The sequence below is a fragment of the Brassica napus genome, chromosome C1 (genome assembly GCF_020379485.1).
Source record: "Brassica napus cultivar Da-Ae chromosome C1, Da-Ae, whole genome shotgun sequence".
NCBI lineage: Eukaryota > Viridiplantae > Streptophyta > Magnoliopsida > Brassicales > Brassicaceae > Brassica > Brassica napus.
The window spans coordinates 5,565,229-5,592,022 of record NC_063444.1 but is presented as its reverse complement, the minus strand read 5'-3'; the positions used below and the strand labels follow the sequence as shown (position 1 = coordinate 5,592,022).

At 39.6% G+C, this 26,794-nt stretch overlaps 7 protein-coding genes and 1 long non-coding RNA gene across 10 annotated transcripts; 5 read left to right on the top strand and 3 right to left on the bottom strand.

The window, feature by feature from the left end:
* The first annotated feature begins 1,308 nt into the window (after positions 1 to 1,308).
* Positions 1,309 to 2,016, top strand: LOC106355839. Its single transcript, XM_048743589.1, has one exon. The coding sequence runs from the start codon at positions 1,309 to 1,311 to the stop codon at positions 2,014 to 2,016; it is 708 nt and encodes a 235-aa protein (XP_048599546.1).
* A 6,179-nt stretch (positions 2,017 to 8,195) lies between these two features.
* LOC106397720 (heavy metal-associated isoprenylated plant protein 42) lies at positions 8,196 to 10,528 on the bottom strand. The gene is made up of 5 exons (XM_013838375.3): positions 10,293 to 10,528; positions 10,072 to 10,211; positions 9,720 to 9,962; positions 9,564 to 9,642; positions 8,196 to 9,495 (listed from the first exon to the last, which is right to left on the bottom strand). The coding sequence occupies exons 3-5, from the start codon at positions 9,738 to 9,740 to the stop codon at positions 9,014 to 9,016; spliced, it is 582 nt and encodes a 193-aa protein (XP_013693829.2). The 5' UTR covers positions 9,741 to 9,962; positions 10,072 to 10,211; positions 10,293 to 10,528; the 3' UTR covers positions 8,196 to 9,013.
* LOC125580617 lies at positions 9,344 to 10,679 on the top strand. The gene is made up of 3 exons (XR_007318357.1): positions 9,344 to 9,479; positions 9,777 to 9,874; positions 10,316 to 10,679. It is a non-coding gene; the product is annotated as an uncharacterized LOC125580617 (long non-coding RNA).
* LOC106397800 lies at positions 10,551 to 12,034 on the bottom strand. 2 transcript variants are annotated; one of them, XM_013838513.3, is made up of 3 exons: positions 11,870 to 12,034; positions 11,293 to 11,493; positions 10,551 to 10,922 (listed from the first exon to the last, which is right to left on the bottom strand). In XM_013838513.3, the coding sequence occupies exons 2-3, from the start codon at positions 11,472 to 11,474 to the stop codon at positions 10,736 to 10,738; spliced, it is 369 nt and encodes a 122-aa protein (XP_013693967.1). In that variant the 5' UTR covers positions 11,475 to 11,493; positions 11,870 to 12,034; the 3' UTR covers positions 10,551 to 10,735. The 2 variants fall into 2 exon arrangements, with proteins under 2 accessions (XP_013693967.1, XP_013693908.1); XM_013838454.3 differs by having other exon boundaries at positions 11,293 to 11,474; positions 11,870 to 11,998.
* Positions 12,035 to 12,150: 116 nt separating this feature from the next.
* Positions 12,151 to 16,145, top strand: LOC106397628 (xaa-Pro dipeptidase). The gene is made up of 16 exons (XM_048745384.1): positions 12,151 to 12,363; positions 12,454 to 12,503; positions 12,621 to 12,681; positions 12,768 to 12,863; positions 12,940 to 13,089; positions 13,244 to 13,375; positions 14,070 to 14,197; positions 14,309 to 14,351; positions 14,429 to 14,512; positions 14,716 to 14,757; positions 14,900 to 14,970; positions 15,143 to 15,196; positions 15,290 to 15,395; positions 15,480 to 15,548; positions 15,637 to 15,780; positions 15,882 to 16,145. The coding sequence occupies exons 1-16, from the start codon at positions 12,235 to 12,237 to the stop codon at positions 16,002 to 16,004; spliced, it is 1,482 nt and encodes a 493-aa protein (XP_048601341.1). The 5' UTR covers positions 12,151 to 12,234; the 3' UTR covers positions 16,005 to 16,145.
* A 190-nt stretch (positions 16,146 to 16,335) lies between these two features.
* On the top strand, positions 16,336 to 18,532 carry LOC106397941 (protein arginine N-methyltransferase 1.1). The gene is made up of 9 exons (XM_013838583.3): positions 16,336 to 16,666; positions 16,767 to 16,777; positions 16,929 to 17,084; positions 17,169 to 17,232; positions 17,305 to 17,447; positions 17,542 to 17,629; positions 17,715 to 17,830; positions 17,923 to 18,073; positions 18,178 to 18,532. The coding sequence occupies exons 1-9, from the start codon at positions 16,432 to 16,434 to the stop codon at positions 18,381 to 18,383; spliced, it is 1,170 nt and encodes a 389-aa protein (XP_013694037.2). The 5' UTR covers positions 16,336 to 16,431; the 3' UTR covers positions 18,384 to 18,532.
* On the bottom strand, positions 18,420 to 20,401 carry BNAC01G09000D. Its single transcript, XM_013838659.3, has 8 exons — positions 20,363 to 20,401; positions 20,037 to 20,288; positions 19,830 to 19,940; positions 19,603 to 19,671; positions 19,371 to 19,502; positions 19,150 to 19,227; positions 18,913 to 19,062; positions 18,420 to 18,814 (listed from the first exon to the last, which is right to left on the bottom strand). Exons 2-8 carry the CDS (start codon positions 20,244 to 20,246, stop codon positions 18,623 to 18,625), a joined length of 942 nt encoding a protein of 313 aa, XP_013694113.1. The 5' UTR covers positions 20,247 to 20,288; positions 20,363 to 20,401; the 3' UTR covers positions 18,420 to 18,622.
* A 245-nt stretch (positions 20,402 to 20,646) lies between these two features.
* On the top strand, positions 20,647 to 21,994 carry LOC106398110 (thiamine phosphate phosphatase-like protein). 2 transcript variants are annotated; one of them, XM_013838729.3, is made up of 4 exons: positions 20,647 to 20,910; positions 21,009 to 21,133; positions 21,206 to 21,419; positions 21,563 to 21,994. In XM_013838729.3, the coding sequence occupies exons 1-4, from the start codon at positions 20,770 to 20,772 to the stop codon at positions 21,839 to 21,841; spliced, it is 759 nt and encodes a 252-aa protein (XP_013694183.1). In that variant the 5' UTR covers positions 20,647 to 20,769; the 3' UTR covers positions 21,842 to 21,994. The 2 variants fall into 2 exon arrangements, with proteins under 2 accessions (XP_013694183.1, XP_013694235.1); XM_013838781.3 differs by having other exon boundaries at positions 20,653 to 20,910; positions 21,014 to 21,133.
* Positions 21,995 to 26,794: the final 4,800 nt, after the last annotated feature.

The following is a 26,794-nucleotide window of genomic DNA, read 5'->3' as shown; positions in this document are numbered from 1 at the left end:
CGAGACTAAAGGAGATTCTTCCGCTGATGATCTCCAAATCGCAATCTGCTTTCCTCCCTGGTCGTCTTCTCGCAGAAAACATGCTGCTTGCGACTGACCTGGTCAATGGCTACAATACTCAGAATATCTCGTCTAGAGGAATGCTGAAAGTGGACCTCAGGAAAGCGTTTGACAGTGTAAGATGGGATTTTATTTTCGCGTCGCTTCGAGCTTTGGCGATTCCGGAAGAGTACATTAGCCTCATCTCTCAATGTCTTACTACTGCCTCCTTCTCTGTGGTTGTTAATGGAGCCACTGGTGGGTTCTTCAAAAGCAGTAGAGGTTTGAGGCAGGGTGATCCCCTCTCTCCGTACCTTTTTGTGTTGGCTATGGAGTGCTTATCACGGCTACTACTATCGAGATACGAGGATGGTAACATCAGATATCACCCAAGAACTGAGCATCTTAAGATATCTCACCTGATGTTTGCGGACGATGTGATGATATTTTTTTATGGTAGCAGCAACAGCCTCCATGGCATCTCCGAATGTCTCGATGATTTTGCTTCTTGGTCTAGGCTTGAGATGAACACGACAAAGACGGAGCTATTTACTGCGGGTCTGGACCATAGTGAATCCCTTGCTATTGCTAGCTACGGATTCTCCACTGGTTCTTTTCCCATCAGATATCTCGGTCTTCCCCTCATGAGCAGGAAGCTCAAAATATCAGAGTACGCCCCGCTCATGACCAAAATCACCAGAAGCTTTCAAGCATGGGCTGTCAAGCTGCTTTCTTTCGCTGGCCAGCTTCAGCTCCTGAAATCTGTCTTTTTTGGGCTGATTAATTTTTTGGGTCTCAGCCTTTGTTCTTCCGAAGGGTTGCATTTCGACGATTGAGTCTCTCTGCGCTCGCTTCCTTTGGTCTGGGAATATTGAGAAAAGAGGAATTGCTAAAATTGGTTGGACGACGGTCTGTCTCCCGAAGCAGGAGGGGGGATTGGGGATTAGAAGTATCACTGTGTGGAACCAAGTTTTGGGTCTTAAGCTCATCTGGCTATTGCTTTCTAACTCCCCCTCGCTGTGGGCTGATTGGCATAGAAGTGTTCATCTCACGGGAAACTCCTTCTGGACCATAGAACCTGCTTCGTCGGACTCATGGGCTTGGAAGAGAATCCTTAAACTCAGACCTCTCGCGCTGCAATTCTGTAACACCTTCATTGGCAATGGTGTCACCACAAGATTCTGATTCGATGTGTGGTCTCCTTTTGGTCAGCTAATTAATTACATAGGTGCTGGTGGACCCAGAGCGCTCCGTGTGCGTTAGGAGGCGATGGTAGCTGATGTTATCTCTGGCTCATCCTGGTCGTTTCCTCATCCACGCTCTCAGCAGGAAGTGGCCTTTCACTCTTATTTAACTACTATTCCCCTTCCACTTCCTAATGATGTCAATGATGTATTTGAATGGAAAACTCCTGATTGTACTTTGAATGTGTTTAACTCTAGGGCTACTTGGGAGGTGCTGAGACCTAGACAGCCAAGCCAAGCCTGGCATGATGTCGTCTGGTTCAAAGGGGCTCTGCCGAAGCACGCCTTCACGATGTGGGTAGCGAACTACGATCGCCTACCGACAAGATCAAGACTGATCTCTTGGGGTCTTGCAATTCCAGCGACGTGCCCTCTCTGCGCAGCTCTCCCGGAAACGCGTGATCACTTATTTATCTCCTGTCCATATACCGGCGATATATGGACTCAGGTATTCGCTAGATGCAACCCTCCCTCGCGGATGTTTGCGGACTGGAACGAGCTCCTATCCTGGATCCGAACAGCTACGTCGAAGAGGAAGGTCCTGCTAAGGAAGCTGGCTTCTCAAGCGGTGATCTTTCATGTATGGAATCAGAGGAATAACCTGATTCACAATGCTACTGCCCTGTCTGCTACAACCGTCTTCATTTCTCTTGACAGGGAGTTGAGGAATTTAATCTCCTCTAGAAGAACCAAAAAACATTTTAGCTCACTTATGGCTTTATGGATTAGATAGAGTTTTAAATGGCTTTTTATCCAACTGTTTGGATGTGGTTGATCCATGTTGTTTTTATTCTTTTTTGCCAAGATGTGTTCAAACTTAAGATCTTGCTTGTGTAAAATTTTTCTTTCATTTATATGATATTTATAATTTAGCAAAAAAAAAAAAAAAAACTATAAAGTAACAGATAACATACATATGTCAATCCATTAATTGTTAACTGATTTTGACTTGGAAACTTCAGTCTTTTTATTTTATAATTGTCTCATGAAAACGACTTTACCGAATTTACAAAATCGAGAGTTGATGTATGAGTCATTGTATAAGATGATCGATAAGTAGAAGAGCTCATCTTTGGTTTAAAGATGCAGTAACATTAGATCTTTCTTTTCTCTGAATGGCAACTTTTGTTCCAAGGCCATCCTTTGTGTCCGCTTTACTCCGAGCAAGATTAACCTCCACCCTGGGGGCCTTTCCTGGCACCCGAGGTTTAAAAATGTTACCTGCTCAAGATTTATTCTTATGTTAGTTATAGTGAGTTACATTTCAATAGTAATCAAATGCATCAACATGAATAAACACAAAGAGCTCAATAATTTACCTATCTTACTGAAGAAAATTCCATAATCCATGCCATTGTACACCGTTGGTATCACCTTCGAGTAAGGGCATTTTGTGGAAAAGCCAACCTTTGTGCCATTAGATTGTTTGATTGCTCTGCTTAGTCTGTTAACGCAATGCTGGAATTGCTTATGGCAGTTAACGTAAGTCATACCTGAAGAAAATCATATTAACAAAAGGCTTCTGTTACAACTTCATGTAAACAATAAGGTTCCATATGATCCATGATCATGTAACACATTATGACCAAATCAACCTTTTAAATCAACACAATTATCATGGGTCATGCAACAAGCATCGAGACCATCACAAGGTTTCTCTCCAGGGCATCCAAAGTATCCTATCCCACAGTACTTTCCGTAGCGAACGCCGACAACTGATGAGAAACGGAATTTCATGTAAGAATATACATAACTGATTCTCCAAATTCAAAGGGAATGCATAAAATGAAGAAATAAACAATCTTACTGTTGCAGTTCTTTGCAATGCAGGTTTTGCTGCATTTCTCCTGTTAGATTTTGATTCAATCCCATCAGAAAAAGCTTACAAAATTGCAACAAACATGAACAGTGTGTTAGAAATTAAAGAACATAGTGAAGAACAAGAGAGAGAGAGAGTAAAGAAAGATAATCTTATTCACTTGATTGATTTGCTTATGAGAACATCTCATATATATAGTGGTTACAAGTATGGTAAATGGTAGATGAGATATGATAAACTAATAACCCATTGTTTTGAGACCTTAACCCACCATGCATGTTTGTCCCTTGTAGTGGCATCTCCATTGTCTTGAGACCTTAACCAACCATGCATGTTTGTCCCTTGTAGTGGTATCTCCATTGTCTTGAGACCTTAACCCACCATCTTGTTTCTTATTGCTTCATTTTTACACTCCCCCTCAAGCTTGACCATAGGAACTGGTCAAGCTTGGAAACCATGAAGCATTCCCTCATTAAAACCTTTAGCTTGGAAAAACCTCATGGGATAAAAACCAAGCCAAGGAAAAAGAGTAGAACACTTCATGACTAAGAGGATCAGTGTGATGAAAAATCTACGAGTCCTAACTTGGAATGTATGAACTCGCAAACCTTGGTGCTTGCAGCCTTGGTGAAGATATCAGCTAGTTGATCCTCACTTCTTGTATAGCAGGGTAAGATGATCCTTTGTTCCACTGCTTGCCTAACTTTATGACAATCCACCTCAATGTGTTTAGTCCTCTCATGGAACACATTGTTGGAGGCTATGTGTATTGCCGCTTGATTATCACAATGCATGGTGATTGGAGTTGATGTCTCTATACCAAAGTCTTGAAGTAGGTTTCTGATCCAAATCAACTCACTAGTGAGCTTCCTCATTGCCCTATATTCAGCTTCAGCACTTGAGCATGACACTATCTTCTGTTTCTTGCTCTTCCAAGTGACAAGATTGCCTCCAATGAATGTACAATAACCGGTAGTGGATCTCCTATCCACTCTGTCTCCTGCCCAATCAGCATCACAATACCCAACTATCTCTGTATTTTTGTTGCATCCCATCCACACTCCTTGCCCTGGCGCCTCTCTTAGGTATCTTAGGATCCTTTCAACCATGTTCCAATGGTGTATCTTGGGAGCTTGCATATTCTGGCTTACTTGGTTAACTGCAAAGCATACATCAGGCCTGGTGATGGTGAGGTATATCAGCTTTCCTACCATTCTTCTATAGTGTTTAACGTCAGCATAAGGCTTATCTTCAATCTCCCCCTCACGCAGCACCTTATACCCATCTTCTAGTGGAGTCTTGGCTACTCTCGCTCCAAGCTTTCCTGCCTCATTCAAAAGATCAAGTGTGTACTTCCTTTGAGATAAGAAAAGCCCCTCTTTAGAGCGGCATATTTCTATCCCTAGAAAGTACTTTAGCTCACCCAAATCTTTAATATCAAAAGTAGACTTAAGAAATACTTTGGTTGAGATAATACCTTCCTTGTCACTTCCTGTGATGATAATATCATCTACATAAATAAGAATCACCACAATTCCTTGCTTGCTTGTGAGTGTGAAGAGTGTATGATCAGCTTCTGATTTTACAAACCCTCTTCCATTGAGAGTTGTACTCAATTTGTGGTACCAAGCTCTTGGTGACTGTTTTAATCCATAGATTGCTTTCTTCAACCTTAGGACATTCCCTGGCTTGACCATGTCTTCCATACCCGGAGGTGGCCTCATGTAAACCTCATCCTCCAGCTCTCCTTGAAGAAAAGCATTCTTGACATCCATCTGCCATAAATCCCATTCCAAGTTTACTGCCAATGAGAGTAGAATCCTTATGGTGTGGAGTTTAGCTACTGGTGCAAATGTATCGAGATAGTCTTCTCCATAGACTTGGGTGTATCCTCTTGCAACTAGCCTTGTTTTCTTTCTTTCTGGTTTCCCATTGGCAAGGTACTTGATGGTGAAGAGTAGACGGCTTGTAACAGCTTTCTTTCCTTTGGGGAGCTCAGTTTCATACCAAGTATCATTCTTGATCATGGCACCAACTTCATCCCCAACTGAATCTCTCCATTCTTCATGCTTCATGGCTTCTTCATAAGTCTTTGGTACATACTCTTGATCCAGGTTGCTGATGAAGACTACATGCTCTTCAGATAGTCTCGCAAAAGAACATGTTGCTTGGATAGGATGAGCTACTGCATTGTTGTTGAAGTATACTTTGGTGTCCATCCACTGAGATGGTTTCTTCACCCTTGTACTCCTCCTTAATGGTCGAACTTCTTGTTGCATTCCATCTTGATCATTAACAACTTCTTCTTGGATATCTTTTTCTTGGATAGCTTTCTCGTGGATGGCTTCGTCATGGATAGCTTCTTCATGGATAGCATCCTCATGGATGATAGCTTCTTCATGGATTTGCAAATTAGGTTGATTTCCCCCCTCATGATCAGGATGGACTGCTTCATCCACAACTGGAGGTATAAGTGAAGTGCTCGGTATGCTTGTTTGAGGCTGGCTGATGCCTAGGTTTTCCAGAATGATTCTCAAGTTGTTTGCCCTATCTGAAGATCCTTGTGGGAGATCCTGAAGACTGTCCCAATTCTTCTCATCATAGTATCCCTTTGATTCCACAAACTTAACATCCCTTGAGACCATAACTCTTCTTGATTCAGGTATGTAGCACTTGTACCCCTTCTGCGCATGAGTATATCCTATGAACATGCCTTTGGCACTCTTGGCTTCAAGCTTATTTCTTTGTTCCCCTGGTATCAAGACATAGCACGCACACCCAAAAACACGCAAGTGATCAATTGGAGGTTTTATTTTGTTTAATACCTGAAAGGGAGAGATATCTTGGAGGACTTTGGTGGGAATCCTGTTGATCAAATAACATGCTGAGACCACAGCATCTCCCCAGAACCTCTTTGGAACATTGGTATGGAACATCATGCTCCTTGCAACCTCCATAAGATGGCGATTCTTCCTTTCAGCAACTCCATTCTGTTGTGGTGTGTATGGGCAACTTGTTTGATGGATTATGCCATGTTTTGCTAAGTGATGTTTGAAAGCAGTGCTTGTGTATTCCCCGCCATTATCAGACCTAAAAATTTTGATCTTGGAATTGAAATGGTTAGATACATAGTTTTGGAAGTTAATAAAAGCTTCTAAAACTCTATCTTTAGTTTGAATCAAGGTGATCCATGTATATTTTGATTTTTCATCTATGAATGTAACAAAATATTTATGGTTCTCCCTAGACACACAAGGTGCTGTCCAAACATCAGAGTGCACAAGATCAAAGCAATTTTCATAAATAGTCTTAGAATTAAGGAAAACAGATCTCTGATGTTTACCAAGAATACAAGCCTCACAACTTCCATTCTTTAAAGATAAATTAGGTAACATCAATCCTAATGCACGAGAATGAGGATGACCTAATCTAGCATGCCATAAAACATCACTAGCTAACACAGAAGCAGAATTGAAAGCACAAGATAAATCTGAAAGCTTGGTGTTTTCAAGCAAGTAAAGCTCTCCCTTGCTCACACCCTTTCCCAGCATCTTCCTGGTCTTAATATCCTGAAAGCACACATCATTAGGACTGAAAATAACATTGCAATTTAAATCATTGGTTGCTCTCTTGACAGATAATAAGTTGGATGTGAAAGTAGGCATATAAAAAGCTTGAGACTCCTTATCAAACAGTTTCAAGTTTCCTACTCCTTCAATTGGAATTCTATCACCATTAGCAATCACTACACTCCCTAGAGCAGGTTTAACATCACTAATCAGTCTAGCATCCCTAATCATATGATGAGAAGCTCCAGAATCAATGATCAAAGGTCTAGTAGTATGTGAAGCACTGTGAATAGAATTTAAAGCATTGACACTGATGTTACCAGAGTTTGCATTGATAGCCTTGATAAGCGCTTCAATGTCTGACTTGCGGATGAAGGCATCATCAGGGGATGGCTGAGACATGGCATGGGATGTGGATCCACCAGTGTGGGTGGTTGAGATCATAGCTCTTCCATCTTCTCCTATGTGCATGGAGCCTGATATTGTGGTTTCGTGAGCTCTTGCTTCATGTGCTTTGGCCTGGTTGTATCTGTTGGTTGAAGCAGGTCTGAGGTGAGGATGGAGTATCCAACAATTGGTTTTTGAGTGGCCTAGATTCTTGCAGTGCTCACAAGTCACAGACTTGTCTCCTCCTCTTCTTGATTTGAAGTGTGCTTTGTTGCCTGAAGCACTCTCCATCTTCTCAGCTTTGTTTGCCATAGACAGCTCCTCTTTTCCACCAAAGAGACCATCTGAGCCTAGCTCCTTCCAAAGTTGAGCACACACATCATCATAGCTTGGAAGCTCTTTAGCTCTCAATATGTGTTTAAGTACATCATTGAAGCTTGGGTTGAGTGTGAGAAGCAATCCAAAGACCTTGTCTTGCTCACGCCTCTCTTCTAGTGTACTAGGATCAGTGGTACTTGGTCTCAGCATCTCAAGTTCAGACCACAACTGGCTGTACTTTCCAAGGTGTTTGGTGAAGTCCATCTCCTCTTGCTGCAAGTTGTTGATTGCCCTCTTAACCTCAAATATTCTGGTGAGGTTTGAAGTGTTGCCATATACCTTGTATAAGGTATCCCATAGCTTCTTTGCAGTCTCACAGTGTGAGTAAGACTCCATGATAGGAGTATCAAGTGAGCCTTGCAAGATAGACAGCACCATGAGATCCTCCTGACCCCATTTGCCTTCATCTACCACTACAACCTCCTTGCCATCTTCTCCTTGGGTGATTTGTCTTGGGGCCTCACTTGTGGTGATGTGCTCCCATAGACCTCTTCCTCCAAGAGCTGTCCTGGTCAATCTCGACCAAGTAATGTAGTTAGGACCCTTCATGGTGACTGGAATCCTCACTAGCTGGTGTTGCTCCATCTTTGCTTGCTATTGGGTAAAAGAAAATGAAAGAGATTCTGAAGAAAGTAAACCAAACAAGTGAAAGAGTAAGGTGAATAGAATAGATTTGCGGAAGCAGTTTGGTGTTCAAGAGCTTTGATGCTCTGATACCATGTTAGAAATTAAAGAACATAGTGAAGAACAAGAGAGAGAGAGAGTAAAGAAAGATAATCTTATTCACTTGATTGATTTGCTTATGAGAACATCTCATATATATAGTGGTTACAAGTATGGTAAATGGTAGATGAGATATGATAAACTAATAACCCATTGTTTTGAGACCTTAACCCACCATGCATGCTTGTCCCTTGTAGTGGCATCTCCATTGTCTTGAGACCTTAACCAACCATGCATGTTTGTCCCTTGTAGTGGTATCTCCATTGTCTTGAGACCTTAACCCACCATCTTGTTTCTTATTGCTTCATTTTTACACAGTGAACAATAAGGATATTCTTATAACCTTGCTGTGAACGAATGTGAAGAGGAAGAAGGTGGCTAAGCCGAAAGCAAAACGTGACAAAGCACCACCGTAAACCATCTTTCTCTCGAAAATGAAGTTTCTGGTTCGTGATTGTTAACCAATGATTGAGACTCCTTGGAACTTGGAAGATCTCACTGGTCCTCCTTTTTTCTCGATATCTTCCTCTCTTATGTAGTCATGTACCAGACTTAAAAATAGAATAAAGTCATGTATCAACGTCATTTCTGTTACCTTATGGAACCAACACGATTAATCCAAACAGAGTATTATTCACAACAGCTAATCATTCTCTAGTTTTGTTTGCTGTTATTGATATCAAACAAAAGCCAAATCCTCTGGAAATATCTGTTCTTATTAATCGCAATATCTTATCAAAGAGTGTTTAGCAAATTATATTTTAGTATTCAATGACCAAACAATGCAGCAAAAAAAGAGCATAAATGATCAAAACACCTATTAAAAACAAAAAAAAAGAAAGAAAGAAATGAAATCACATGATCGAGCAAGGTTGCGCGTGATCATCGCTGAAATAACGGAAAGGAGAGTCGTGTGCAGGGAAACCCTTCTTATCGTAGTAATCCAACGGATACTTCGCCGGCTCCTTCCTTGGCATAACCTTCGGCGCCTCGCACCTTACCATCAGTGCCCCCGGTGCCAACCATCCGGGCGGACCCACCGTCCGCGGCAACGAAAACATCGGCATCATCGGCCGTACCGGATGCCCGAAACCCCTAACTGGTGGTAACGGGCAAGTTGCGGGTGGTGTCGGCTCGTCTCTATGCTCCTCCTTATTAGCGTAACGCTTGAGCAAGGCGGCGAACTGGGTCTTAGCCTTGGCTGGGTCCTTCTCGTAGGCGTAGAGTTTGGGGGTTTGCCCGATTTTTTGGACGGCTGTGATAAGTACCTGAGGTTCTGCTGTGCCGGAGACCAAGATGAGACCCTTGGTCGGGACTATGGTAATAGCGTAAACTCCTGTTGGTTAATACAGCATTAGGTCAAACTCAAATCATTTTGAAATAAGGGGAAGTTTTGACTGTTACCTTTTACTTTACGAAGACGCTTCTTCACTCTGGAAGCGAAGTCTTCGCAACACTGGAGATCCATTTTCAGTATGCAGATCTGCAGAAATGAATACCAAGAATATATAAAATTAATCGGAAGATAAAAACAATTATTATTGTATCTTTTTCACTTACCGGAAAGTTTAAATCCTCCATTATTGTTTTTTTTCTAATATGTTGGAATCGAGCTAGGGTTTCTGACCAAAAGGAGGGCGAGGACACGTTAGAGGAGGGATGATACTGAACGGTTTACAGCTTGATGTGGGAGACGCGGAGGCGAGCTTGGTCTGGTGAGGGTTTATGCTCACGATTTTAGTTCTCTTACAACTTGTATATATCACGTATTTATGATCTATGATCAAATAAACACATTATGACCTAACCAAACAGGAAAATAGAATCATTATACTCAAGACTGGTTTCCATTAAGAGATCATTTCAAATATTTGGCATTAACGATTAAATATTACTTTATTATTGAGTTAACCTTTGAGATCAACACAAGTGTACTTTCCGTAGCTAATGCGGACAACTGATGAAATATAGTTTAATTCTCGCTTCTAGTCCGCCAAATGTCAGACACGGCCCTGCCTATCCCATAGTACTTTCCGTAGCTAATGTGGACAACTGATGAAATATAGTTTCATGTAAGAATATACAGAAGTGATTCGAAGGGAATGCATAAAAAGAAGAAATAAACAATCTTACTGTTGCAGTTCTTTGCAATGCAGGTTTTGCTGCATTTCTCCTGTTAGATTTCGATTCAGTCCCATCAGAAAAAGAAGCTGACAAAATGCAACAAACATGAACAAAGAACAGTAAGTGTATGTTCCAAATATTGAACCTCCTTGGAACTTGGAAGATCTCATTGGTTCTCCTATTTGCCGATATATATTTTTCTCTTACCTTTTGGAACAAACGAGCACGATTAATCTAAAGAGAGTATTCGCAACAAAGGTCAAAAAGTGAATAGAAACTCCCTCTGGAATTTTTTGTTCTTTATTAATCTCAAACTTATCAAAGAGAGTTTAGCAAAAAGGAAATTCTCAGATCCAAATACTCTGTTTTTTTTTTCCGTTTCAGGGAAAAACTTGTGAAAAAAAAAACCGATTCAGATTACACAATCTTGTTCAAGTTATTGTTCCTCTCTTTCAAGGGTAGTAGCCGGTGAAGGTGAATCCTCTTCCAGCAATTTCTCCTGCGCAGTACCATGCAAAGCATTCGAGACCAAACAATGCAGCAATTCCTGCATCTTCTACCTTCAGATCGGATCTGTTCTTCCACAAGTTCTTTGCGTAGTCTACTTCCTTCCAGAAAGTCTCATAGCGTTTGGGAATGCTGTAATAAAAAAAGTTGAAGAATATTAGATACTAAGTATAGCCACACATAAAATGCTAATGGCAGTGTGGTGATGGTATGAGTTCAATACCAGAAAGATTGTCACAAATGGGTTTACTAAGAGATATATTAATTGATCAACTTAAGCTTGACTATCATACAACATATGACAAATAATTAAACAAGACAAACAGCTGAGCGTAAAGATAACATAAAGCAATTGGTATCACAATTCAGCACCAAGTTTCACATGTCCTCAGCATTCACGGGTGATTTGCATCTCAAACAAGGAAATGAAAAATGATCCTCTTGACAGAACCTAGAAATGGTTGTATAACTAAGAAGAAAGATAAGAGAGGGAGATAAGAACCTAGCAAGACGGGTGTACAGAAGCTGCTTAGACAGCTCTTGGCACTTCTCCACGGTGGCAGGCTCCTGGATGTAATGCTTGTTCTTCTCAAGCAACTGCCTGTAATAGGAAGTTCCATGCTTAGCCACGAACTTTGAAGCCTCACATGCCTTTGACTGAACTTGTACCAACTTCGATGCCATCTTAAAAAAAAAACAAATCCTTCAAATACAAAAAAAAAAGAGCTAACTTTCAATGTCAAAACTCAAAAGCAGAGACTTTTCAATACATTCACACAACAAAATCGAGCTAAAACACCTAAAATTCAAACGCCCTAATCCTCAATTACAGAGAAGCAGATCGAAGGAGCTCTAGCGTGTTAATCAACCATACACATCAAAAACCCGAAACCCTTTATCGAAGCGGGAACAGATCAGTGTATATAGATCTACAAGTCAACCACGAGAACAAACAATATACAAGGGGGGAGGCAGGAGAAGAAACCCAGTAAGCTAAAATCAAAGTAAGATCTGTAACGCCCAATTGGGAATCTGATGCGAGAAGATTGCAACAAGCTCGGCGAAATTAGGAAGCTCACCGTGGAATAGAGAGGTGCGGCACCGGTGAGGAAAATGACTCTGATTGGAGATTCGAGCCACTAATATCGTGACTTCTCTAAACGACGCCCACTCTTCGTACGATGTCGTTTTATCTACTCCTCGCTGATTCTTAACCGACGTCGTTTTCGTTGGTTTTAAGACATTTCGCGCTAGATCAACCAATTGGGCCGGGGTTAGTTGGTGAAACCGATGCATGCTCTACGACGTCGTTTCAACAATCAGGAAAGCTGACGTCTTTTGTTTTCCTTGTGCTTTTAAACGACAACGTTTTAGATGTATGTCGAACTAGATCAGCCAATTAGCCTGAGTTATTGAGCAAAATCAACTATCATCGCAAATCGCCATGTCCTCCCTGTCTCCTCCACCGGTTCCGATGGAGCTCCACGCCGTGAACCGGCGGAAGCTCTTCGATTCACTACGCCGTCACTTGTCTAGCACCGATCGCCCTCTTGATGGATTCGTTTTACTTCAGGTAACTCTCGGTAGCTCGTATATGAATCAACTTCTAACGCTTTATCGGTGAATTGTGATTTCTATCGTCTTCTTGCTTGTTGGCGGATAGGGAGGCGAAGAGAAGAACCGGTACTGCACTGATCACGCCGAGCTCTTCAGGTCCCAATTTGATATTTGTATAAGGATGATTGAAATCGTACAAAGTTTCTTCTCTATTTCAATTTTTTTGGGTGGAAAATAAGATATGATATAGCTTATATGAAATGGCTTGTGCAGGCAGGAGAGCTATTTTGCTTACTTGTTTGGAGTCAGAGAGCCTGATTTCTATGGAGCTATTGTGAGTTTTGTAGCTATGAACATATGATTCGCTTATCAATGCTTAACCAGTGAATTGATTTTGGTCCTCTCTATTGGTGTTGAAAGGACATTGGAAGTGGGAAGTCTATCCTTTTTATTCCAAGGTTGCCTGATGATTATGCTGTCTGGTTAGGGGAGATAAAGCCATTGTCCCACTTTAAGGTTAGTTCTTTGGTTTTGGTTTTGGTTTCGGTTTTGTTTTTGTTCGATGCACATTAAGCCATTTCTTTTTCTGCAGGAAACATATATGGTTGACATGGTTTACTATGTTGATGAGATTATCCAAGTCTTGAGTGAACAATTTAAGGGATCTGGAAAGCCCCTGTTGTATATTTTGCATGGTCTTAACACCGACAGTGGAAACTTATCGAAACCTGCCAGCTTTGAGGTTTCTGCATTTTCATCTTTTCTTCTGCACTTGATTATTAAAATTCTTCTGATTTATTGGCAAAGCTATGCTCTGGTGATTTGGAATGGGTGTTTTCCTGATATTTGAATTATCATGTGTGCTACTTTTTAACTATTTTTGTGTGTTATTTCAGGGGATTGAAAAGTTTGAGACTGATTTGACTACTTTGCATCCTATTTTGGCGGAATGTCGAGTTATCAAGTCAAGTTTGGAGCTTCAACTACTGCAATTTGCAAATGATATAAGTTCTGAAGCTCATGTAGAGGTCTGTTATGATGATTTTCTTAGCATTTTTTCTATTAAATTATTTGTTTCCTTTTCCCACTGCTATGCTTTGAGAAATGAATAAAGTTGATTGACAAATGATATTATTCTCTATGGGCTTATTAAAAAAATCGTCTTTGTATCATTTCATCATGTTTTCCCACCTAGGGTTCTCTTAGGGTTTTATCTGGACATGCTTTATTCTCTTCTTGCAGTTTTCTTTCATGTTTCTAGCTTTTAACCATGTTTTTCTCAATCCACGTTAAGGTTAGGGCAAATCTCCAAAATAGCACATTTGTAAGTTTATATCACAAAAATAGCACTCAAAAACTAAAATGACCAAAATAGCACATTTCTAAGTTTATCCTTTGAAAATTTTAATTTTTTTATTTTTCAAAATTTGAAATCTTATCCCCAAAACCTCATTTCTCAACTCTAAACCCTAAACTCTAAATCCTAAACCATAACCCTAAATCCTAAACTCTAAACCCTAAACCCTAAAATCTAAACCCTAAACCTTAAACCCTAAAATCTAAACCCTAAACCCTAAATCTTAAACCCCACCCTTTAACACTAAACCCTAAGTTTGTGATTTTTGATAAAACATTAAGTGCTATTTTTGTGACTTTTGACCTTGAGTGCTAGTTTGGGAACAAAAACTTGATTTAGTGCTATTTTTGTCTTTTTCTCTTAAGGTTATGAGGAAAGTCACACCTGGCATGAAAGAATATCAGATGGAAAGTATGTTTTTGCATCATACGTACATGTACGGTGGCTGTAGGCACTGCTCGTACACATGCATCTGCGCGACAGGGGATAATAGGTAAGTTTGGTGATAATCTTACTAATATATTTGAAAATGCAGAAATAATTGTTCTCGGGTTTTAAGTGTATTTACTGAAAAACTAACAAAATTATGTTTAATTGTCTGCAGTGCTGTTCTTCATTATGGGCACGCTGCAGCTCCAAATGATAGAGTAAAAAAGCAAATTTTCTTCTGTTTTCTAGCTCTCTCATTAGTACATGTTTGAAAATGTTTTATTACTTCTTGCAGACTTTTGAAGATGGAGATCTGGCATTGCTTGATATGGGTGGTGAATACCATTTTTATGCGTCTGACATAACATGCTCATTCCCCGTGAGTTCTTTTTCTAGTGTCGTCAAACCTATTAATAATTTTCCATTTTAGGTTCTAGTACTTGTTCAAAATTCTTAAGAGTGTTACTGAATTGTATTTTCACCGAACATACTTGTTTTTATCATGTTTACATGAATATCATAAGGAGTCAAATCTAGTAATTCGGAGCAAGTGTTGCCTGATATTTATCAAATATTGTGCAGGTCAATGGTAAATTTACAAGTGACCAGAGTCTAATCTACAATGTAAGTGCCTCATAAGATTCGTTAAACGTGGATGTAGTATAGTTCTGTGCTTCCTTTTTTTTTTCTGTTTCTGCACACTATTCAGAGTAACGCTCTTGAATCTTTATATCTATCTTGGTTCTTTGATTTGTCTTTTTTCTAGGCTGTTCTGAAAGCACATAATTCTGTAATCTCTGCGATGAAGCCAGGAGTAAACTGGGTGGATATGCACAAGTAAGATAACCGAGATGCTATACAGTCCTGTTTAAGTATGCACGCAGATGTGACTATTGGGATTGACTATGAGCTTAAGCTTGTATTCTCACTTTGGTTTTGTCTATTTTGAATTAAATCTCCATATGATTATTTAGCTTTCTTTACCAACTGAAGCAAGTTTGATGTACAGGTTAGCAGAAAGAATCATCCTTGAGTCACTGAAGAAGGGGTCCATCCTCACTGGGTAGCTCTCTCTCTCTTAGACATTTTCTATGCATAACATTGTTCACTTTTCTCTTCTAAATTCCATTTTAACCTTTTTCGTCTCTGTTCCTAGTGATGTAGAAGAGATGATGGTAGAACGCTTGGGTGCTGTTTTCATGCCTCATGGACTAGGTCACTTCATGGGCATTGACACACACGATACCGGTGGTTACCCATTGGTACATCAAATCACTTTCGCACCTAAAATTTATCCTCATAACAGTGGTTTCTTACTGGGTTGCTTTTATTTTTCTTTTTTGAAGGGAGTAGAAAGACCAAAGGAACCGGGACTGAAGTCATTACGCACTGCAAGAGATCTCCTTGAAGGAATGGTAAAAAGCTAATTGCTTCAAGTAAAAATGCTTTTGGTTCTTCTCATTTACCGTCTTCGTTGATTGTCCCAATGGTTTCTAATGCAAGGTAATAACGGTGGAGCCAGGATGCTACTTCATCAAGGCATTGCTAGTCCCAGCCATGGAAAACGCAAAAACTTCCAAGTTCTTCAACCGTGAAACAATAGAGAGATTCAAGAACATAGGAGGTGTCAGAATCGAAAGCGATTTGGTAATGATGTGGATTCACTATATAACGTCTAAAACCCTCCCAAGTGCAAGTGTATGTACACAACAATAATGTCTAAATTATCTTTGTGATTTTTTTTGTAGGTCGTTACTGCGAATGGCTGCAAGAACATGACGAATGTTCCAAGGGAGACGTGGGAGATCGAAGCTGTGATGGCTGGAGGGTCTTGGCCTCCCGTCACTACAGGAAACAATACTACCAAGTGATCTTAATTTATGGAAACTAAAAAGAAAAACTGGTTTAGAAACTCAATAATGAAACCCCCTTTATATAATGTGGAATAAGAATCTGAGAACTATTGGCTACTCTTGTTTATTTATGTTTTAGTATGACGTACTTTCTGTTTCTGTGTGTTGGGTCAACTTCGCTCGCTAGTTGAAAAGAAGATAACACTTATTTGAATATTCAGTTGAGCGAACCGGGAAGATAAAATTAAACCGGTTTGGTGCATGTAAACCGAACCGGTACAGAAAATATCTTCAAAAAGGCAAAGAAGAAAGACTTGTCAGTTTCCGACTTCCGAAATAAAAGCATGTGGTGGCTTTCCCAAAACCCTAATCTTTGCACTTCGTCTCTATATCCAAAACCCTTTTCTCTCTCTCTTCCTCGCGTGTGAAACTTAAGAGAAAAACCATGACTAAGAAGAATAACAACAACAACGAGGAAGAAGAGTTCGTCAGCTTCGGACACAACCTGAACACGAAGATACGCTTTGAAGATGCTGATGAAGACGAAGTTGCAGAAGGCTCCGGTTTGGAAGCCGCTCAAGACGAATCAATGTGCGAAGCTGGAGAGAGCACCGATGCAGCTGAAGTCACTGATGATACCACCAGCGCCGATTACTACTTCGATTCCTACTCTCACTTCGGTAAAATCCCCTTTTGTTGTATTTTCAGTAAAGTTCGATTCTTTATTGAGTTAGAGTGGAGATAAATGTTGACTATGATTCTACTTTATCTGTTTTGCAGGAATTCATGAAGTAAGTATCGAAAAGCCATACTCTTTCCGGTGTTATTACCAGATGTGTTTGTTACAGTATCGGTTCTGGAGACGAACTAGTTCAATATAATCTGTTCAATTATGAGTCTTTTTTATCTGTAGATGGCTGATTCGTGGATGGTATATTGCAGGAGATGTTGAAGGATGTAGTGAGAACAAAGACTTACCAGAACGTAATTTACCAAAACAAGTTTCTCATCAAGGACAAAATTGTTCTTGATGTGGGAGCTGGGACAGGAATCTTGTCTCTCTTCTGTGCCAAGGCAGGAGCAAAACATGTCTACGCTGTATGTCTTTAATCTCTTTCAGTCTCTTTTGTTTCGAAAGTGAGAAGAGTCTCGTTCGATCTGATTGAGGATGTTCTTTTATAGGTTGAATGTTCTCAAATGGCTGACATGGCAAAGGAGATTGTTAAAGCCAATGGATTTTCTGATGGTAGTTGAATTTTTGAGTTGATTTTGAACTCTGCTTTGTAGCCGCTTGATGATTATTGTTTTATTGTTGCAGTTATAACGGTTTTGAAAGGGAAGATTGAGGAGATAGAGCTTCCCACTCCTAAAGTGGATGTGATTATATCTGAATGGATGGGTTACTTTTTGTTGTTTGAAAACATGTTGGACAGTGTCATATACGCTCGCAATAAATGGCTTGTAAGTTTCAGCTCCACTTTGTTTGTTATAGTAGACCGATTAAGCCTTATGGTTGCATGTCCCTATTTATATGGTCCTTTGTCTTCACTGATAGGTTGATGGTGGAATTGTGCTACCAGACAAAGCCTCTCTCTTTCTTACAGCAATTGAGGATTCTGAGTACAAAGAAGACAAAATTGAATGTGAGCTCATTGAATCTACGCCTTCTCCTTTTCCAACATTGATCTCAATGTCTATTGAAATTGCGTTTTGTGTTTTATACTGCAGTTTGGAACAGTGTGTATGGTTTTGACATGTCATGCATCAAGAAAAAAGCTATGATGGAACCACTTGTTGACACAGTCGACCAAAACCAGATTGTCACTGATAGTAAGCTACTTAAGGTAAGATATTACACATTGACAATAACTAGTAGTATCTCTTTTACATGTGTGGCTAATGCTGATTTCATTTTATTTTTTTGGTTTTGTAACAGACAATGGATATCTCAAAGATGTCTTCTGGTGATGCTTCCTTCACAGCTCCCTTTAAACTTGTTGCGCAACGCAATGATTACATCCACGCCCTTGTAGCCTACTTTGATGTTTCATTCACCATGTGCCACAAGCTGCTAGGTTTCTCAACAGGTTCAGATCTCTTCTCCAGTTTCTTCCTAGTTCTCAATATTCTTTATGCTACTGAATCAGTTGGTCTGAAACTTATACTAAACAACCATTGGTTTGAAATGCAGGACCGAGATCCCGGGCTACGCACTGGAAACAAACAGTCATGTACCTCGAAGATGTGTTAACCATATGCGAGGGTGAGACAATCACTGGAAGCATGTCTGTTTCGTATAACAAGAAGAATCCTAGAGACGTTGACATTAAGCTAAGCTATTCGTTGAATGGCCAGCACTCCAAGGTCTCAAGGACTCAACACTACAAAATGCGCTGAAGTTCAAAACTTCAGCTGAAACTGAGAAGATAACAATTCTCAAATTGTGATTTTAGTTTTTGTATTTCTTTTTCAGTTTTGCAACATTCCATTTGCTTCACACTGCAAACACTTTTTCCGAGTTGAATTCATGATTTTGCTCTAAGCTATTTCTTCTTGTGTTACAGATCTATAGAAAACTAAAAAAGCTACAAAAAGCCAGTGTGAAAGTACATTAACAGACTAGTTCCAAACCGTTTCTACAGCTCAGATTTGCTGGATTTAGGTTTCTTGGAATAAGAGGATCTAACTCTTTTCCACCATCTCCTGACCCGGTTGGACACTTTCTGTGCATGTCTCTTCAGAACCCCTCCTTTCTTCTTGAGCTCCTTAGTGATTGTCTTTTTCCATTCTTCCTTTTTACTACTCTTTTTCTCTTTCAAAACTTTTCCCTGAAACCATCAAAACCATAAGTGTTTCAGAGAAAAAAGAGTGAAAGTATAAGCCAAAAGATCACAAAAAAAAAAACAAAAAATTCTTAATTAAGTACCAAGTTCTTGGGAAACTTGTCATCTTCTTTTTCCTCATCTTCATCTTCGTCGTCATCTTCATCTTCATTACCGAATTTCCCAGGGTTATCTTTGTACTTCTCTATGTCTTCTCTAGAGTATACCTTCATGCCAGGTGCACCTGGCATGCCCTGACGGAACGGAAACAAAACAGCGGTAAGTCAAGAGTTGGCTTAAGATTCATTCCATGCATATGCTTTAAAGTCATCAGAACTGACCTGCATTGATCTCATGATCTTGTCCATCTCAGCATCTTTCGATGGCTTTGCAACAAACGGTTCTCCAGGAACCCGGTCCTGGACAAAAGATAAACAAGACACTAGTTATTACACAAAGTTCCATCTCCTTCAGCAACAAAATGAGAACACTCACGGACACTAATCACCAAGGATCCACATTTCAATTTCAATAACCGGAAGCGTATAAGAAAAGGGGGTACCTTGGGGAGAGGAGGCGGGTTCTTGGTACAAGCATCGGTGAGGTCTTTGCATAGGTGATTAACCAGTGAAGCAAGATCAGGCTTAGACTTGTATATATACTCAGCAACATCTGTGTCTGAGTAACCAATGACCTGGAAACACACAAACAGATCACTAACTCTTAATGCTACAAGAAAATGTAAAATCCAAAAGGGATTATCAATATAGCTGAAAGACCACAAAAGTGCTCACTTTTTGACAAGCAGCCTCGATGGTCTTGCACTCCGAATTGCACATCCCTTCTTCTTCTTGCTCAACCAGCTACAAAAAAACAAATAAAAATAATCAAACTTTTAATAATTGAGATTGAACAACAAAGTTTACCCATTCATAAGCTACAACAATATGGAAGAGTACTTGTCTCAAACAAGTGAGGGAGGGAAAGAGAGAGAGAGAGAGAGAAGTCTCTATTCTAATACCTGAAGCTTATCGCCTTTCTCCACAATGTCAATCTTGAGGATCCAATCAGCTTCCTCTTTCTTCAAGTTGCATACATTCTCAGCAATCTCAATGATCTCATACTCCGAGATCTAACATTAGTTACCGCAAATGTCAGTAACCAGAAACACATACAAAAAGAAAGATCATTAACTCTGAATTTCGGATTAATCACAAAGCCTTTTTACCTTCTTGGGAGAGATCTGCACTTGCTTCTCCTTCACCAGCTGGTGTAGCCGCGAGGCAAGTTTCTCGCACACCTGACACTTAATGAACGGAACATCCTCCTTTCTCGGCGCTGACGACAACTTCGCCGCATTTGAGACTGGTAATAACGCTGACGAAGCTAGAAGAGCTAATGTTACAGCTAGCAGAACTCGACTCATCTTCTCCACCATTGAATGAGTGAAGACAGACACTTACTCTCTCCCTAAATAAAACTGTGAAAGGTTCGTACTTTAATCATAGGTTATACGATTTCTTCGCCGAGAAATATTGGTTTTGATTTACTTACTGTACTGCCGTGATCCTAGTTCTTACGCTTGTTAACGTGTTTCCTGCAATCTTATTGGCTACTCTCAAGTTATGACATGAAGCGGAGCCCACTGATACAACCAATAGCATGTAAATGGGCCCTAAGTGCTAAAGCAATGCCCATTATTTAATTTGAGTGATTCGATGACAGCACACTTGTTCAACGGACCGATAGCATGCAAGGTAAACACTGTACGCCTTAAAATGGGCCTAAGGCAAGACGCTAGGCCCATTATTTAATCTCTGTGATTCGAATGTAATTAGTTGGGTGAATACAATTTAGCTTTCCTTTCCGTCAACGATTACGGTGACGGAGTTCCTTTCCGTCAATCGTCAATATCGACGGCGAGAGGCAGGAAGCTCCGACGTAGAGTTTAAGCTAGAGAAATGGCGGAGGGAATCGTGATAGTATTCGACTTCGATCGGACATTGATCGACGGAGATAGTGACAACTGGGTTGTAACGGAGATGGGGCTCACAGAGATCTTCCATCAGCTCCGCTTCACTTTACCATGGAATCGCCTCATGGTACTTTCATATATATCCAAAGTCTTTTCTCTCAAGCGACTCAATCTCTTCTGATTCTTGAATATTCTTCTGTTTGATTGGGATTGGGATTTGGAAAGGATAGGATGATGACGGAGCTTCACTCGCAAGGGAGATCGGTTCAGGACATTGAAGCTTGCTTGCAAAGAATAATGCCTATAGACTCTCATATCGTCGAAGCTATCAAATCAGCCAAGTCTCTAGGGTATGAACAGTGTCATATATGGTCTCTTTAACTTTGGCTTAGTGTTGCTTTTTTTTTTTTGGTTATTTTCAGATGTGATTTGAAGATTGTGAGTGATGCAAACCAGTTTTTCATCGAGAAGATACTAGAGCAGCATGATTTGTTGGATTGCTTCTCAGATATTTACACAAACCCAACCTCTGTTGATGAAATTGGAAAGTTAAGGATCTCACCATACCATGGTGGTGGTGCTGCTGCATCGACTCCTCCGCATAGCTGCAATCTCTGCCCTCCAAATCTGTGCAAGGTACTTTTATAGTCTTTGTAAACTATATAAAAGCCTCCATATCTGATTTGAAAGCATTGAAGTCTTAACGCTGTCTATGCGAGTTGCTTGCTTATTGGTTTGATAAGATTTTGAGTAATGAATATTCTCATTTGTTTCCTCAGGGTTTGGTAATGGATCATATACGAGCTTCTTCTTCTTCTCCCAAGGATCAGATTTTAACGAGGTTTATCTACCTTGGGGATGGAGGAGGTGACTTCTGTCCGACATTGAAGCTGAGAGAGTGTGATTGTGTGATGCCGAGAACGAATTATCCGCTATGGAAGCGGATTTCAGACAACCCCTCGCTGATCAAAGCAGATGTCAAGGAATGGAGCAGTGCAGAGGAACTACAGAGGATCCTTATGCAACTTGTCAGCACAATAACAAAGGAAGATTCATAACAAAACTATATACTCTTTTGAAACAAAGATGAAAGTGTTCTGATTGATACAAAAATGGGTGATGATAGAACCTATGTGTTTGTCCATCTTCACATTGTTTTGTGTAATGGTGATGAATATTATAATCAAATGAAAATAAAGGATTTGTTTTTATTTGATATAACGACATAAGGGGTTTTGTCTTTGCTCCACTTAGCCCGCCATGATATATATCTCTCGTCAAAGCTCGCGAGAGGCTTCTCTCTCCTCTCTTCACTCTCTCTATCCGCCGTTCTCTCTCCTCTAGTCTGTTCTGTATACCACGCTCTCTCTTTCTCTAATCTCTATCTATGTGTGGTTGATTAAACAGAGTTTACATCATGTGAATATTTGTGTGGTTTTGGAGCAGATTCTCATGAAGATGCGAGAGATTCTGAAGTCTTTATACACATCCGAGTGCCCAAGTGCTGTGATTGGCGAGGTTAGTTGGCTCCTCAGTGAAGCTAGGCAATGACTGCAAACTCTATCCTTCCAGCCATATCTTTGGAAACACTGAGTTGGGGGAATCTTGTGTTCTCATGAAGTAAAACCCCTTTGACATCTCCTAGTTTACGAACTTATATAATGTGCTCTCTGTTGTTTAGAGATTGATCTTTGCTATGTCATATGTGTCAATTTTTGTCAGCCAGTGGTGCTGTTGTTGGTGATGAGCTTCCTGGTGGTTATACAGTCATAGGAGGCAATAACATTATCGGTCACCACGCTGTGGTTGGTGTTAAATGCCAAGACTTGAAGTACAAGGTGTGTGTGTGTGAGCACGATGATAACTTATCACATCTTTTAATTGTTATTGGTCTCATGCTCTGTTTCCTTCTTTTAAAATGTGGATGAATACTTTCTTTGCATCGGTAACAACAATGAGATTAGAGAGTTCTGTTCGATTCACATGTCATCAACGTCTACTGATAAAACGGTATGCAAGTGACCAATGTAATTAAAGGTATGAGATGATGTTTTGAGGCTCTTGGTTTCATTTGTTTTTGAATAGGTGATTGGTGACAAAAATCTAATCATGGGGTCTTGTCATATCTCTCACGATTGCAAGATTGGAGACCGCAACATATATTTGCCAACAATACGCTTCTTGCAGGCCATGTGATTGATTGTACAAGTATGATCTTCCTTGTGTCTGTCTATGCTTCAAACCTGGATTTAGCGGCATGGTGTTATTATTGAGTTCATGTTGTGAATACATGACTATACACACACAGCAGGAGCCACAGTCATCCACCAGTTCTGTCATATTGGCTCTTTCGCTTTCATTGGCGGTGGTTCTGTGGTATATTTTCCTCTCATATCTCTCATTGCCTGCAAATTCTCAGTAGATACACTCACTGGTGCTATTATATACAGGTTTCAAGATGTTCCAAAGTACATGATGGTGACTGGAGAAAGAGGTGAACTTCGCGGTTTGAATCTTGAGGGACTTAGACGTAATGGATTTACCATGTCAAAGGTTAGTACTTGTGTCCACGATGTTAATTTGAAGTAAGAAGCTGTATATCACTTTCAAATGTTACCACACTTTTGACTTGCCCCTGGTAGATGAAGAGCCTGAGAGCAGCCTATCCAAAATTATTCATGACTACAGAAACAGTCACATTAAGTCTTGAATAGCGTCTCGCAAAGATGTTACTTATTACTCAAACTCTTTACACTGCCTTCTTCCATGTGCAACTCTATCGCAAAAACATCCGGTCATATTGTATTTATACTATTAAAGCAGGATTCTATTGTCATAATTACCTTAGGGGCATGTTTCATTCACTAACATTGCATGTTTCATTAAGGGCAATTAAGTAATATTAATAACAAATCTATATTTGGTCATTATTTTTGGATCCAGCCCAAATCAAATCTCTCTTGGGCCATTTGGGCCTATTAAAAAAATCAGATTCAATTCTCACCTTTTTTTTTCCTTTGGACCATTGAGTCCAAGTTCAAATAATTTTTTTTCAACTATTCTTAATTATTATTTTTTTCTTTTCTTAATATAATTTAAGCATTCATAAAAATAATTGATTTTTTTTTATTGAAAAGTATAAATCTTTATTAAAAGTATATAATTTTTTAATTAAAATATTAACCCCATAATAAAATTAATTTATCAGAGTTATACCAACTTAATTCATTAAAAAAATAAAGTTTAATTTTTTTAACATAAATAGTCATTTAAAATGAAATACGATAAATAAAGATAAAATTTTTAAGTCTTTTATAAAATAAAACACAAATATATGAAAATGTGACATTTACTAAATATTTGTCAATTGAAAAAAAAACAAAAATAAACCCGCGCTTTGAACATAACCAAAATCTAGTTTGATGCTTAATGCAGGAACATAACCAAGACCTATGCAGTGTTCCTACGGTTGGTGCCATGTTGCAGTCAATCCGAGATTCTTTCACAGATGGTCGTCGAGGTATATGCAAGTTCAGACAGTGGCTCGATTCTTGAGTTTCACAGATTGGAGACTTAGCTTAGGCATTCATTAACCAGCAATGGCTCAACACCATTTATGAAATCTGTAATGGTATAATAGATAGCTTTGAGCAAGTGTTGTCAAACATTGTATGGCTACAGAACATCATTTTTCTCACTTGTCATTGATAACAAAAAAAACCAAGCAAAAAAGAAAATAATTGAAAGCAAAGTTTTTTTTTTTTGGGTAAAATATTAAAATTTTATACCAAATTTTCAATTTTTGACAGCGATTACAAAGATAACAAGTAGCGGAATGGGGAAATTAAACACAACAAAAATGACATTGACAAAAAACCGTAGCGGGAAAGCTAGATTAGCAACCAGTTAAGCAGCGGATCATGCAAAGCAATGGAAGCAATGTTTCTTTTGAATTGTTTTTTTTCTGGTATATTTATGATACGTTTATAATGTGTTTTGGATAATTCCGTATAATATCGCTTTAGAAAATCAATATAAAAAAAGGCTTTTCGATGTCAGAAGAACATATTACAGTCATCCATACACCAAATGAAACAACTAATTTATTTCAGTTCGAGTAAAATAATAAAACGTTCCATTGCTCCACCTTACTTGTTTCTCAAGAAACTCTCTTCTACTTCATGACCACCGTTTCTCTTCTCTACTTCATCACCATTGCTTCGTCTCCACCCCTCAATTACAGAAAAAAAAAGAATATCAAATTTCTAATTAACAGCATAATTATCTACCTGCTTATGAATTAGTAAAAAAGAGTTGAGAATTGAACAAACCTTATTCGGTCTTGCATTGTTGTATCTACAACACGGTTGGACATACAAAGTCAGTGAGTAACATCCTCGGTTTGTCAAACTTACCATCAGACTGATTTCCTTCTGTTGGGACTCAAACCAACATAACCTCCATCGATACTTTAAGGTACCCTTCATCATCTCCCGCCATGTCTGCATCGTTTAATCTAACCTTCAACAGTTTTTCTCCATTTTTTTCAATCACAGACATCACTGATACTTCCTGCACTGATCTAAAATAAGATCTATTTGTCATACGACCACGATAAACTCCCTGCCAATACCAATATTGGTAAGTTTAGATAATAAAGAAAATTTAATATACCAAATTAACCAATCAAATTGAAGAGACACTAGTCACGAACCTTGCTAGTTTGTGCATAATCAGGCATGAAAATGAGCAATGATGCTCCAATTGGCTGTTTTTCTAGCCTGATAAGCGCTTGGCTTAACGATAACTGATCGACACTATCTATGTGGGCGAGTCCAGAAGTAACACGCGGTGGTATCTTCTCTGCACGTCTACATCCACGATACTCGCAATCAACTGCTTTTTGTAGTCCATTGTTTAGTACATATTCCAAACCTCCCCTTATGCTGTAGGTGAAGCATATGACTTGGTCGTTGAGTAGTTCCGAGACTTGAGGGATAAGTTTGTTTTCGTTTTTAGTTGTTTCTTGCTGAATAAGTCATCCTAATTATTAGGATCAGAGTAGCTAGGCGTTGAGACTTTTACGCTAGTTTGTTGTCTTCAGTTTCTATTTAAGCTTATGTAATTCTTCATTTATCAAATAAGAAAACTATTCAGCTCATCTTCTTCTCTTAGTTTCATGTTCTAAATACAACAAGTGGTATCAGAGCTCTTATCTTAATTGAGTAAACGAGCTGCTGTGAGAAACAAAAGAGAGATCAAAATGAGTGAGAAAGATAGGTCACTGAGCATTCCTAAGTTTGATGGTGATTATGAGCATTGGGCTATGCTCATGGAGAATTTGTTGAGGTCCAAGGAATGGTGGGAACTCATCGAGACAGGAGTGACTCAAACGGAGAGAAACGCGATCCTGACGGAGGCACAACAGACAGAGATCGCGGAACAGAAGCTGAAGGACTTGAAGGTGAAGAACTATCTCTTTTCATCTATCGACAAATCCATCTTGAAGACGATCGCAAAGAAGGATACTTCCAAGGATATCTGGGAGTCCATGAAGGTGAAGTATCAAGGGAACAAGAGAGTTCAAAGCGCTCAACTCCAGAGGCTACGAAGGAACTTTGAGGTGCTAGAGATGAAAGAAGGAGATACCATCACAGACTACTTCGCTAGAGTGATGATGGTGGCCAACGATATGAGGAATCTTGGAGAAGAGATGCCGGATGACAAGATTGTAGAGAAGATACTCAGGACACTTGTGGAAAAGTTCACATACGTGGTATGTGCAATTGAGGAGTCCAAAGACATCAAGGAGCTCACGGTGGACGAGCTACAAAGTTCCCTACTGGTACACGAGCAGAATCTCAGTAAGCATGAGAATGGTGATGAACGAGCACTGAAAATGGAGGGAAACAGAGGTCGTGGTAGCTATGGAAGAGGAAGAGGAGGTTACAGAGGAGGAAGAGGTGGTAGAGGAGGCTCCAGCTTTGACAAAAGCAATGTGGAGTGCTACA

Bases quoted from the DNA above. Each gene is read 5' to 3' on its own strand.
- LOC106398110 (XM_013838729.3), top strand. From the start codon at position 20,770: ATGGCGGAGGGAATCGTGATAGTATTCGACTTCGATCGGACATTGATC. The intron at 20,911-21,008 runs GTACTTTCATAT...GGATTTGGAAAG, and splicing joins TACCATGGAATCGCCTCATG to GATAGGATGATGACGGAGCT. The intron at 21,420-21,562 runs GTACTTTTATAG...TTGTTTCCTCAG, and splicing joins GCCCTCCAAATCTGTGCAAG to GGTTTGGTAATGGATCATAT.
- LOC106397628 (XM_048745384.1), top strand. From the start codon at position 12,235: ATGTCCTCCCTGTCTCCTCCACCGGTTCCGATGGAGCTCCACGCCGTG. The intron at 12,682-12,767 runs GTGAGTTTTGTA...TGGTGTTGAAAG, and splicing joins CTGATTTCTATGGAGCTATT to GACATTGGAAGTGGGAAGTC. The intron at 14,971-15,142 runs GTAAGATAACCG...TTTGATGTACAG, and splicing joins AACTGGGTGGATATGCACAA to GTTAGCAGAAAGAATCATCC.
- LOC106397800 (XM_013838513.3), bottom strand. From the start codon at position 11,474: ATGGCATCGAAGTTGGTACAAGTTCAGTCAAAGGCATGTGAGGCTTCA. The intron at 10,923-11,292 runs GTTCTTATCTCC...TTTTTATTACAG, and splicing joins CTGTACACCCGTCTTGCTAG to CATTCCCAAACGCTATGAGA.
- LOC106355839 (XM_048743589.1), top strand. From the start codon at position 1,309: ATGGTAGCTGATGTTATCTCTGGCTCATCCTGGTCGTTTCCTCATCCA.
- LOC106397720 (XM_013838375.3), bottom strand. From the start codon at position 9,740: ATGGAGGATTTAAACTTTCCG. The intron at 9,643-9,719 runs GTAAGTGAAAAA...TCATTTCTGCAG, and splicing joins TGGAGGATTTAAACTTTCCG to ATCTGCATACTGAAAATGGA. The intron at 9,496-9,563 runs GTAACAGTCAAA...ATTAACCAACAG, and splicing joins GCGTCTTCGTAAAGTAAAAG to GAGTTTACGCTATTACCATA.
- LOC106397941 (XM_013838583.3), top strand. From the start codon at position 16,432: ATGACTAAGAAGAATAACAACAACAACGAGGAAGAAGAGTTCGTCAGC. The intron at 17,233-17,304 runs GTAGTTGAATTT...TTATTGTTGCAG, and splicing joins AGCCAATGGATTTTCTGATG to TTATAACGGTTTTGAAAGGG. The intron at 18,074-18,177 runs GTTCAGATCTCT...TTTGAAATGCAG, and splicing joins GCTGCTAGGTTTCTCAACAG to GACCGAGATCCCGGGCTACG.
- BNAC01G09000D (XM_013838659.3), bottom strand. From the start codon at position 20,246: ATGGTGGAGAAGATGAGTCGAGTTCTGCTAGCTGTAACATTAGCTCTT. The intron at 19,228-19,370 runs GTACCCCCTTTT...TCTTTTGTCCAG, and splicing joins ACCCGCCTCCTCTCCCCAAG to GACCGGGTTCCTGGAGAACC. The intron at 18,815-18,912 runs GTACTTAATTAA...TGATGGTTTCAG, and splicing joins ACAAGTTTCCCAAGAACTTG to GGAAAAGTTTTGAAAGAGAA.